The 12,848-nt window shown below is 40.8% G+C and overlaps 1 protein-coding gene across 1 annotated transcript in view; it reads left to right on the forward strand.

The window, feature by feature from the left end:
• The window catches only part of LOC132826148 (phospholipid phosphatase 4-like), a 191,597-nt gene extending 189,736 nt beyond the window's left edge, over positions 1-1,861 (forward strand). The window contains exon 7 of the mRNA XM_060841794.1: positions 1,662-1,861. Coding sequence (XP_060697777.1) covers positions 1,662-1,861 — 200 coding nt within the window. The remainder of the gene's footprint in view (positions 1-1,661) is intronic.
• The last annotated feature ends 10,987 nt before the right edge of the window (positions 1,862-12,848 follow it).

Consider the following 12,848-nt stretch of genomic DNA (forward strand, 5'->3'; position numbering starts at 1 on the left):
AAATGTACAGTGAGTATCCTGAAGGTTGTCATCCTTTTTTTTAAGAAAGGTGAATGCAATTTAGGTAGAGAACCAAAGAGATAGCATCCAGATTTCACAGGATTATGTAAATACGCATAGCAGTGGTTAGCACTGCTGCCTCACAGCGCCTGTAGACCCGGGTTCAATTCCCGACTCAGGCGACTGACTGTGTGGAGTTTGCACGTTCTCCCCGTGTCTGCGTGGGTTTCCTCCGGGTGCTCCGGTTTCCTCCCACAGTCACAAAGATGTGCGGGTCAGGTGAATTGGCCATGCTAAATTGCCCGTAGTGTTAGGTAAGGGGTAAATGTAGGGGTCTGGGTGGGTTGCGCTTCACCGGGTCGGTGTGGACTTGTTGGGCCGAAGGGCCTGTTTCCACACTGTAAGTCTAATCAAAAACTTGTAAAATTAATTTGCAGTACAATTAAAAGAAATAGAACTGATGGAAGAATATATTGGAAGTATGTTAGTCAGTATTTCAAAATAATTAAGACATTGATGGAATTGGTAGTAGAATGTAGACAGCTGGAGTTAAAAATATCAATCTCACAAACAACTTAGATGAAAGAGATTACCAGCAGATACTTAAACTGCCACTGTTTGTTTCATATTTAAAATCAAAGCCAAGAACAAAACAGATATTGCTGGAAAAAAAAGCAGCAGGTCTTCAGCAGTTATGGAGAGAAATCAGTGCAGGTCCCAGAAGAAGTGTCACTGGACCTGAAACGGTACCTCTATTTTCTCTCCACAGATGCTGCCAGACCTACTGAGTTCTTGCAGCAATTTTTCTTCATAATTACGTATTACTGATCATCTTCTAATGGCTCTGAGAAATATTCTGTCATATTCTTCTAGGGATCTAGGCTAGACGTCAGACACATTTTTCCACAGTGGGTAAATGGCCATTGTAATAGGTTGCTGACTCATGCAGATTGTGTTCATAGAATCCCTACAGTGTGGAAGGAGGCCATTCAGCCCATCAAGTACACAGTGACCCTCCAAAGAGCATCCCACCATCATCCAGCCCCTCTACCCTATCCCTGTAACCCTGCTGTTTCCATGACTAACCCATCTAGCCTCCACATCCCTGGACACAATGGACAATTTAACATGGTCAATCCACATAATGTGCACATCTTTGGATTGTGGGAGGAAACTGGAGCACCCAGAGGAAACCCACGCAGACACGGGGAGAATGTGCAAACTCCACATAGACAGTCGCTTAAGGGTGGAGTTGAACCCAGGTCCCTGGTGCTATGAGGCAGCATTGCTAACCACTGAGCCATCATTCAGTGATAAATTGCTGGCTCATGCAGATTGTGACAAATTGCTGGTTCTTATAGATTGTAATAGGTTGCTGATTTGCAATCAGTGTTCAAAAGGGAGTTGGATAACCACCTGGAGGAGCTTGGTGTCATTACATACAAAAGGAAGGTGCTAAACTGGTGATGGATTTCTTGGCCATAGTAATCTCCAAGAACTGATTTTTGATCACCTTCAGAGATCCTTTGTTGAATTAGCCTGAAGCTTTTTAAAAGAGTAATCGAATAAGACATTCCTGATGGATGAGCAGATGTTTATCTATCTGTCTTTGTCATTTTCTTCAACTCACACTCAATGTTTCTTTTGGTTTTGTATTACAGATGCATTGGTTGGTGCTCTAATTGGCATTATTTTTGCCTACCTTGCCTACAGACAACACTATCCATCACTGAATCACACTGAATGTCACAAGCCACATGTCTGCCTCATGGTTCAGGTATCAGCTCAACAGGAAGAAGCCTCCACTCCAGACAAAGCTGTCAACCTGGCTTTAGAGGGTCTTACTGAAGGCCCTGTATGACTGCTACATTTCTAACTCGGACAATTATCCCTTCTAACATTCCACGTGGATCAAAACAAAATCTGTTGAAAGAAACAAATGTTAAAATCCATTCTATATCTCTATCGTGTATTTTTGTCCTTCATGTGTCCATTTGAAAGTAAACTTTGAAAGTAAAATAGGTTGCTACAAAAGTGACATGCATGTATGTCATCTGAGATAAGAAATCCATTTTCAAAAGGTTATCAGATATTAAACAATGGCAAAGTGCATTAAATGCATAGCAAATCAGAAAAATAGTTTTCAATGAGAAGTAATTACAGTATGAGATTGATGTAGCAGAATAGTTTTTACACAATATTGAAAAGAATACGCTTTAATTAAATATAATTACAATATGGACTGTATGAAGAGATCATGTATAAGGAGTTGATTAAAACGTAATTAAAATCTTTGATGGATGCAGTGAAATTAATATTGTGAAATGATGATAGAAATTTGCATTAGCAATGCGATTGCAAATGACAGGAAGTGAGCTACAACTGTTAGTCTGAATAAATGTATTAAAATTTCATTTTCTAGGCTGGAGTTATGTGGTATTATTCATTAGACCTGAAATTGTACAAAAGGATGTTTCTCGCATAGATTGTTCCACTGTTGGTTGATCAAAGCTATAATAATATTCCGTCTTTAATGTTAAACTTGGTTTAAGTATTTTTATGACTTTCTGTTTCATGTAATTGTCCTGCGCGACCTGATGCATGTATTGTTAATGCTTTTACCTTTGCAAACAGCATGCAAATATTGTGAATTACTTTTGATTCTCTATTTAACTATTTAGGTTTCAGCTCTATGATCAGCTTTCAACGTTTAGACAGGATAAGGGGGGGGGGGGGTAAATTCAATAAATCCCAAAAGTGGACACCGACATCATGATGGGTGATTAAGCTTCTTCCCATTCATTGCAACATAGGCAGAACATCAGCTTTTCACTGTCTGTTCTTTCGAATGATCTCTGTCTCCTAGCTGTAAATGGATACATCAGTAGAGAAGTGACATCATAGGCAGCCTGCTAACCCGTTCAAGGGAAGGTATACTGTGGCTGGAGCAGATGCTTGAAGTTGTGGTTGAAGATAATCTAACAAGGGAAAGGTTGAGGAATGGCATAACAGGGAAGAGAAGATTTTCAGAAATCCCACTAGAGGCCGTGGTAGATGTTCTGTACCCGCATCAGAGGAAGATCCCCTTCAGACAATTTCAACTAAGTGCAATGTTATCTTCTGCCAATGCTCAATGCACCAACCCCTTCACTCTACTACCAACAATCTCTTCCAATCAGAACTCATTACCTGACACTGGTAACTTTACTGCACACTCACAGACTTAACATTGCTGCAGCATCACCCCCAAATCTCTCCGCTTGCACACAACTGCTTAACCATGGCAATCACATCAAACAGTCACGTGACACTCACTGACATACTTTCCTCTTTCCTCCAGGACAGGGTTGTTGGATGAGTAATCTGCATCACTATGTTATGAGCCAGGCTGCATCATTTATTGAGTAAAAAATGAGGTCTGCAGATGCTGGAGATCACAGCTGCAAATGTGTTGCTGGTCAAAGCACAGCAGGTTAGGCAGCATCTCAGGAATAGAGAATTCGACGTTTCGAGTATTGAATACAGGAGTTGGGAGGTCATGTTGCGGCTGTACAGGACATTGGTTAGGCCACTGTTGGAATATTGCGTGCAATTCTGGTCTCCTTCCTATCGGAAAGATGCTGCAAAACTTGAAAGGGTTCAGTAAAGATTTCCAAGAATATTGCCAGGGTTGTAGGATTTGAGCTATAGGGAGAGGCTGAACAGGCTGGGGCTGTTTTCCCTAGAGCGTCGGAGGCTCAGTGGTGATCTTATAGAGGTTTAAAACATTATGAGGGGCATGGATAGGGTAAATAGGCAAAGTCTTTTCCCTGGGGTCGGGGAGTCCAGAACTAGAGGGCATAGGTTTAGGGTGAGTGGGGAAAGATATAAAAGAGACCCAAGGGGCAGCTTTTTCACACAGAGGATGGTACGTGTATGGAATGAGCTGCCAGAGGAAGTGGTGGAGGCTGGTACAATTGCAACATTTAAGAGGCATTTGGATGTGTATATGAATAGGGAGGGTTTGGAGGGATATGGGCTGGGTGCTGGCAGGTGCGAGTAGATTGGGTTGGGATATCTGGTCGGCATGGACGGATTGGACTGAAGGGTCTGTTTCCATATTGTACATCTCTATGACTCTTTGATTCTATACTTACCATGGGGTAGGACTGGTGTCACCATCCTCTTTTAGGGTAGGGATTTACAGGGCCAGCTTGGTCAAATGTTACAGAAGATAACTCTGGGTTGTCGAATGAGGCAAGGCTCCTGTCTGAAACAAGATTTGATTATTGCATGTTAGCAAATAGGTACAAGTTACACTGGTACGATAGACATTGTTACAGAGACTGTGAGGAGGGCACAGATGGTGCCATTCTTTCAAGTCACTAATCTATGTCCATCCAAGTCTGTATGACATTGCAGCAAGTGGTGCTATGGCACTCCCTGGTGTGAACATTTTCAGACCCTGAAGGCAACGCATAATGAAAGTGCGAGCCAACTGAAGAGAACCAGGGATCTGAATGTCCTTATCCAAGGGAGGGAACAGTGCTGGCCATTGCTGAGGCCATGTCTTGCAGGAGAGAGCTAAAAACATCAAAGATTATGATCTTCTCATACTTCATCCTCCTTCTCAAAACTCAATTCCTCTCATCCCACAAACGTTTCTGACTGGTAAGGCACAAATAGTTAAACATCCACCTCTTTACTTCCCCCTACATTCCCAATACCATCTGACCCTTTTGTCTTTCTGGTTTCAGATACCCAGAGCTGCAGCCCAGTTGGTCAGTGGAGGGACACAAAAATGATGATGATGAAGATATAACAATGTTACTTGGTGTATGACAGCTCCCACTCAGTCACACTGCATGTACCTCAGAGGCTTGGTTAAAGGCAGGATCTATATGACACCATTCTGACAGGGCAACAGCTCATCAGACAGCAAGGTCTGATTGAAGATCTCACTGGGGTGGTCTACAGGAAAGAAAATGATGAGTAGACGCACTGAAATGCTTGGTGCATTGGAAGCCTGCTGAGAGGCTGCAAATACTGTCAAGCAGCAGAGAGGAGTTCAGCACCAATCTCCAAAGGGTTTTGTACATCATTCACAAGTGGGCGTGATAGGCAATTCCATTCACAGTTTTGTAGATTTTACCAAGGTTAGAGTGTCTGGGGGCCAGTGTCTTAGCTTCCACTGCTGAATAATGAGCATTTAGCCAATATCAGCCATGAAGCTAACAGGAAGATTATGCAAGGCCAGCCTGTTTGGTGTCATGGCTGAGGATTACAGTAGTTCATTGTGTATGTATTACTACTCAAAGGAACAATTCACCTGGTATGACACTCGCCTCTTGACATAACACTGCATTTAAGATAACAATTCCCTCCTGAACCTCTCAGTTGATCCTGCCTCTATCACAATCTCAGACAACGTATTCGAGATCCTAACCACTTGCTGTATGAAACTGTCTCTTCTCTTGATGGTATTGCTTCTTTGGCCAATGACAGTAAGTCATGCCCCCTCAATTCTTCCAGTAATTGGAACAAATCTTCTCCATCTACTTGGTCTGACTTCTTATAATTTTGAATACTTCTATCAGAAGTTCTCTCAACTGCCTCTGATCCAGTAGAATAGTGTCAACTTCTTCAATCTAACCACGTAACTGAAGTTCCTCATCCCTGAACAATTCTCGTGAATCTTTTCTGCAGTCTCACTATTCAGCACAGTTTAGCACTGCTGCCTCACAGCACCAAGGACCCAGGCTCAATTCCACCCTTAGGCGACTGTGTGGAGTTTTTACATTCTCCCTATGTCTGCGTGGGTTTCTTCTGGGTGTTCCAGTTCCCTCTCCAGTCCACACATGTGTAGGGTAGATGGATTGGCCATGCTAAATTGTCCATAGTGTCCAGGGATGAGTAGGTTAGGTGGATTAACCATAGGAAATGCAGGGTTAAGGGATAAGTCGGGGGAGGGGTGTCTGGATGGGATGCTCTTCAGAGGGTCAATGTGGAGTTGATGGGCTGAATAGCCTGCTTCAACATTCTAGTGATTCTATCATTCTATCCTCCTATCTTCAATTGCTCATGCAGATATACAAAAATGTCCCTCTGATCCTGTACATGTCTTAGAATTGTACCCTTTAGTTTATATTGTCTTTCCATGTTGGTTCCACCAAAATGAATTATTTCCCTACATTAAATTGTGTCTGCATTTGTCTGCCATTTTTCCAACCTGTCAAAGCCTTTCTTACTCTCCTCATAGTTCACAAGGCTTTCAAGTTTATATTCTTTGCAAATTTTGATATGATGCTCTGAATGCCAATGTTTACTTCGTTAATATATTTCAGGAAGAGCAGGTCTGAAAAATAACCATTTACCATTCTTAGTTTCTTGTTGCTCAGTCAATTTCACACCTTGCTACAGCAACATATCCAATTGTCATCTTGTATATTACCCTCACTGATGTATTGTCAGTACTTACCATGCATATATATACACCAGTTAGTACCTGCCTTCATAAATACACACGTACTGTTTCTTTGCAGTTGTTACAAAGAGATTGTCAAAACGCCAAGCCAAATTACATCTAAGTTGTTCCCTGCAAATAAGAAATTGCTGCATGCTATCTCACCATTTCATTTAGATTTAAGTATATTTCAAAAGGAGAAAGTCATGCATGTTAACTTCTTGATTTACTGATATTTGATCAGATTCATAAAAAAGGAGGAGCTTTCAAAGCAAACTGGTCAAACTAAATAAAAAATTAAATCAAGTGTTGTGCCACTAGCATTCATCATTGAAATGAAGCAGAGTACTGAATTTTTTTTCCTTAAATTTGTAAGTTCATTACTTGATAAAATGATTTTCTTTCTTTATTGCCTGATCTCTAACTTTGTTCAGGTCCATTCAAATCAAACGTCCTTTGTAAGATCATGTACACAACCTTCAGCCCATCATGACCCTTATCAATCCTCACTATTACCTCATCAAAAACTCCAACAAGCTTGTTAAATATGATTTACTCTCCAGCAAATGTGTTAATTAACCAACATTTTCTCACTTGTTGCATAACTTTGTCTTTAACTGTAGCTCCTAGAAGATTCCCACCTCTGATTCTAGCCTTGATTAAACAAAGGTATAATGTTTACATTTCTCCAGTCCTCTGGCACTAGCCCTGAGTTCAGCCCTGAGGGATTAAGATGATTACACTGTTGGTGTGCCCTGGGTGTGGTCAAAGTAAATATTTATTGGAAGTACATGGAACAGGAAAATCATGACAACTACCAGCACACCACACTCAGGCTTGATATCAATGGTGTCATTTTGGAGTCCACGCTTGAGACACAGTCCTATATTAACCTTACATTACTCAGCATATGTGTGGCAACATACATCCTGATCTTGTGTAATTTAAATGGAGTCTGAACTATTTACAGTTTAGTCACTGGGTGATTTCTTTTGGCCATTGACATGACTCCATGAGTCTTTGGTTCTTTCGGCAGTTGTTACAAGTGATGCAGCAGGAACTGAAGGGGTTTTCGATTTCCTCAAGATTTCTGCAGAACCCAATTGTTCTTAGCCATGTTCACCCCCACAGATGGCAGATCTAGGGATGCATGGAGCACCCACAGACCAGCTGAGAATTCACTCTTTTTCTGAGTTTACCAATTTCACTGGAACCATCTCCAAAATTTTCAGAAAACTTTCAAATCTCTCTAATTCCTGAGGAGATTCACCAGGATGTTGCCTGGACTGGAGTGATTCTCCCACAAAGAGATTTGAGGTGGGCTGGAGTTATTTTCCTTAGGATTATTTTCCTTAGAGCAGAGAAGACTGAAGAGGGGCTTGATCAAGGCATACAAAATTATGAGGGCATAGTTAGGAAGTAGTTTTAGAAGAGGGTTCAATAACAAGGGAGCGCAGCTTTCTGGTAAACAGCATGTGTTTAGAGGGGATTCAAGGAAAAATGTTTCACCCAGAGGGTGGTGGGTATCTGGAACTCACTGACTAATGGGATGGTAGATGCAGAAACCATCAAGTCACTTAAGAATTGACTTAATGGCTCCCAAGCACTGAAGATGTCACCTAGAAAGGGGACGAAACGTTTGCAACAAAAACTCCCAGCTCGGCGAACAGAATCACTTAAGAATTATTTAACTAAGCCCTTGAAAGGCCATAGTATACAAAATTATGGGAAAAGTAGGATTACGGAAGATAATTTAGAATAGATCTGAACAGAGTGCAAACCAGCTAGAGTATAAAGACAATCCACATGGATTGTCATCAGGGAATGGTAAAGTGTAACCTGATTAGATTGTGCATGAGACGGAGTGCAATGTAAAACTGGGGAGAATTTATATCAGGAATAAGATAAACTGGGGAGATTGGAAATCAGGCAAACAATAGACTGTTCTGATGAAGAGTCATCAGACGCAAAATATTAACTCTGCTTTCTTCCCGGAAATGCTGCCAGACCTGCTGAGTTTCTCCAGCAATTACCGTTCCTATTTCAGATCTCCAGCATCTGCAGTTCTTTGTTTCATATAAAGAGTAAACCAAGTAGATTGTAAACCAGGTGGCATATCATCAAGTCAGACCAGGTAGGGGTAAAGTTGTTCCAATTTGAAACTGACCTGGGCTCAGTCCTGTGATCTCCTTAGACTATGCATCTAGTGCCATCTCAGATTTTAATTTATCCATCAACATCCATCAAAGTGATGGCTAATCAACTGATTTTTAAGCTCAAACTATTTCTCCACAACAGAATGCTCATTCATCTGCACAAGCAGTTGTGCATCTTACAATTTTATAGGGTACGCACTTTCTCTGAAAGAATGCAGCAGTTGGAACATTTAAGTGACAACAGTCATAATTACATAGACTGGGCAGCCTGATATAAAATCTTGACCAAATCAGCAGTAGATCTACTCAGTAAAGTTGAATCTGACTTTATTACTGGGTAAACCTTATTGATGGTTCCACCATTAGACTATCCAATCCAACAAACAATCCAAGTGAGATATATAACTAATTCAATTTCTCCAGAAACCTAAAAGGCAAATCAGAAGAGCTATAAAGGATATTTTTTTAAAACGCTGCTGCAGATATTGAAAGCATTCATGGGAATTTATCTGGAATAGTGAGGTCATCTCTGGTTGTCCCAATATCAATTTTATAGAAAGCCCAATGATGCTGCAGAAAAACAACACCAGGGTTGGCAAGACTGAGCTATGTTGATGCACTGAGTAAACTTCAATTACACCATAAAAACTGTGCTGAATTGAACTCTGGCAGGACCTTTTAGACTAAATGGAGGGCTAATCTCCCTAGGAAGAGAATACAAAACAATGGGATGATGGTACATTTTGAAAGGAGTTTGGTAAAAGCGAATCCTGGAAGAATACAAAGCGTTATGTACCTACAGAATCAGACAGCCATTGGGATGAAATCATTTGTCATGACTTAACTGGGAGGAGTATGGGCAGATGCTGGAGATTAGAGTCAAGATTAGAATGGTGTTGGAAAAGCACAACAGGTCAGGCAGCATCCAAGGAGCAGGAAAATTGACGTTTCGGGCAAAAGTCCTTGATCAGGAATGGGAGGCGTATGTCAATAATTTTGCTCAAGCAATCATAAAATGTATAAAATTCCAAAACATTCAACATGCCTGGCAGACTGCCAGTGTTCCCTCTAATTTCTTTTCTTCTGCACAGATCTCAAGTCCATGCACAACAGCAACTTCCAGAACTAGATGCTAATGCTGTGATCCACATCAGCACTCCAGTGATTGAGCATTGAACATTGGAGTGGCTGTGTGTGCGTGTGCAGCTGCATAGCTTAGAGGGAACGTTGTTCAATACTATTCTGGAGAAAAGCAATTTAGAACAAGTTTCATCAATAATAGAAAGTAACTTGTTATTGTAGCTCACTTAACGTTAAAAAATGGCAGAGAAATGAAAGGGTTGCTAACACACTATTAGTTAACCGAAACCATACCCCTTTAAAAACTCCAAATGCACAACATTCACTTACAATTAAAATAGACAAAAAAAGTTTGACACAGATGTTATAGTGGAAGCAATATAGTCAGGAAACAAACTTCTGAAGATTTAAAGTCCCGATCTCATGAATGGGTTAAATTGTCTCTCACGGTTCCTCTGACATTAGCAATGGTGACCTGCTGTTGTCTGTAAGTCAGTGGTCGTTTCTCACTCTGATGGTTGATCTGCTGGACCTGAGTATTTTGTTTTATTATTCCATCTGTTAAGCATTTGCTTTGTCTTTTTGAAGTGTGCCACCACTGGAGTTTTTGGACTTCTCTGCTGATTTATCGCAAACTGCAATTTGATCAATCAGAGGCGGCGATTGGTTGTCTCAAACAACTGGACAGCTGGTTGGTGATGCAGAGTGATGCCAACAGCACGGGTTCAATTTCCACTTGAAGTCACCCATTGCAGACCCTGCCTTCTCAACCTCTCCCATCACCCGGTGACCCTCAGGTTAAACGCACCACCACTTCTCTCGCTCTCTCTCTCAATGAGAGAGCGGTCCTCTGGGATTATGGCTATTTTACTCTTTTCCTTAAAACATAAACTCCCAGTGCTGCTCAGTCTCAAAGTTTATCCCCCCTCACTGCTTTGAAAAGCAAGAATGTCTTGCATAGCTAACAATGTGATTGGTTTTCCAATTTGCAAAACTCCCCTGATATTTCAGCTTTATAGCAATGTCTGACTTCCATTCCAGTTTACAGTCAAAAAAGGACTATTTTTTGTCAAAAAAACTATTCGGCCACTGACACATCAAAATGCTTGAAAAAGGGAATAGGAAAGAACAGGTAATAATGATTGTGGAGAAAAGACAGCAAGTTCAGACTGCAAAGAGAAAGGCTGCTTCAACAAAACAAATGATGCAATAGCATTAATGGATCAAACATTCTTCCTGTTCCTCTGAGAAACTATGATAGTTTGGCTGAATCACATTTAAGTGACAGAAACCACTGTACTTAGAATGGCATTCACTTCTTTAAAATAGTATCACTGGTTCCTTGAAAGTAAGAGACTTTTTGAGTTCCAACTTTCTTCCCCATTCCAATTTTGTAAAGCCTTCTGACAAGGATATTTTCCTAAACTTCATTCCTGAGATGTGGACATCACCGGCATTGTCCTTGAAAAGGTGTGGGTGAGCCACCTTGGTTTTACAGAACATTGGTGGGGCCACTTTTGGAGAAGTGTGTACAGTTCTAGTCACCCTGCTATAGGAAGGATATTATTAAATTGCAGAGGGCACAGAAAACATTTCCCTGATGTCATTGGGACCACGGGATTTGAGTTATAAGGAGTGGCTGAATAGGCTGGGACTTTTTTCATTGGAGCGTAGGAGGCTTAAGGATGACCTTATAGAAGTTTATAAAATCATGAGGAGCTTTGATAGGATAAACAGCCAAGGTCTTTTCCCCTGGGGTAGGGGGGTTCAGAAATAGAGGGCATAGGCCTAAGGTGAGAGGAGAAAGATTTAAAATGGTCCTGAGGGGCAACATTTTCCATACAGAGGTTGGTGCATATATGGAATGAACTGCTAGAGGAAGTGATAGAGACAGGTACAGTTACAACACTTTAAAGACTTTTGGACAAGTACACGAATAGGAAAGATTTACAGGGATATGAGTCAAAAGCAGACAAGTAGGACTAGTTTAGTTTGCAAAATCTAGTCGGCATGTACAAGTTGGACCAAAGGGTCTGTTTCCATGCTGTATGACTCTATGGCTCTATGTCATAGCAGTTTGGTGTTGGCTGAATGGTTTGTGAGGCAATTTCAGAAGATAGTTAAGTGTCAACCACATTGCGGCAATCACATGCAGGCTAGACTGGGCAAGGATGGTAAGATGCCTTTTCAAAATGACTTCAGTGAGCCAGATGGAGTTTATCCAACAATCTGGTTGCTATGTGATCAATGCTACTGATACTAGCACTTCATTCCAGATTTACAAAATGAACTGAATCCTAACACTCTGGCTACCATGGTGAGATATGCCCAGCCCTCTAGCTGAACAGTCCAGTAACATAACCACTGTGCTATTGTGCCCACCATCTGCTTGGCAGCATCCTTCCTATCAATGTGATTTGTGCTTGGAATAGGGTTTGTAATGTACCAGTTTGTTACAGAACCTTCAGATAAGAAGCAATTAAAATATCCAGCATTTATATTTGCCACCATATTTATCAAAATAATTTGAAACTAAGGTGACACAACAGAAAACACATTCAGAACCAAAAAGGAAGTTGAAAAGCTCTACAATTTTTCCAGTCTGAGTAGATTTACTTCTAGAATGTATAGCACATGATGTTATCTTATGGCGAGTTATTGAGATTAGCTTTTCAGATAAATTGCATAGCATTCTAAACATTCCTGCTTTAAAGCTTGACAAATGTGAAAATTATGCATTTTTAATAAGTGAAGGGGAGAAGGTTCTATGAGAGATAATCCCACCTTCCTGTTAATTCATCAGCAACTAGTTTAGGAGCAGATTTATGTAACGTCTCATGAATCATTAATACATTTAAAATTTATTCAAGGTTATTGCTGACATATATTTACCAGTTGAAGAAGCCTGATCCATAATCCATTCACAGAAAAAGCACCATCCCAATGCATTTTAATTTACAAACCAAAACTTAATTGATAAGGACCTCCCCCCACCATCAGGTCTCAACTTTTGGTAGCAGCAGGAAGTTAGGGTGCACTGAGCAACACGACTGGGAGAATTTGATACATTGGAACGAGATTGATAACCGCAAAATGTAGCATTGTACCAAGGATAGCAATGGTGCCTTTTAAGGGCTGTAGCTGATCCACATGCAGTAAATACATATTCC

The sequence above is a fragment of the Hemiscyllium ocellatum genome, chromosome 22 (assembly GCF_020745735.1).
Source record: "Hemiscyllium ocellatum isolate sHemOce1 chromosome 22, sHemOce1.pat.X.cur, whole genome shotgun sequence".
In the NCBI taxonomy this organism is placed as follows: Eukaryota; Metazoa; Chordata; class Chondrichthyes; order Orectolobiformes; family Hemiscylliidae; genus Hemiscyllium; species Hemiscyllium ocellatum.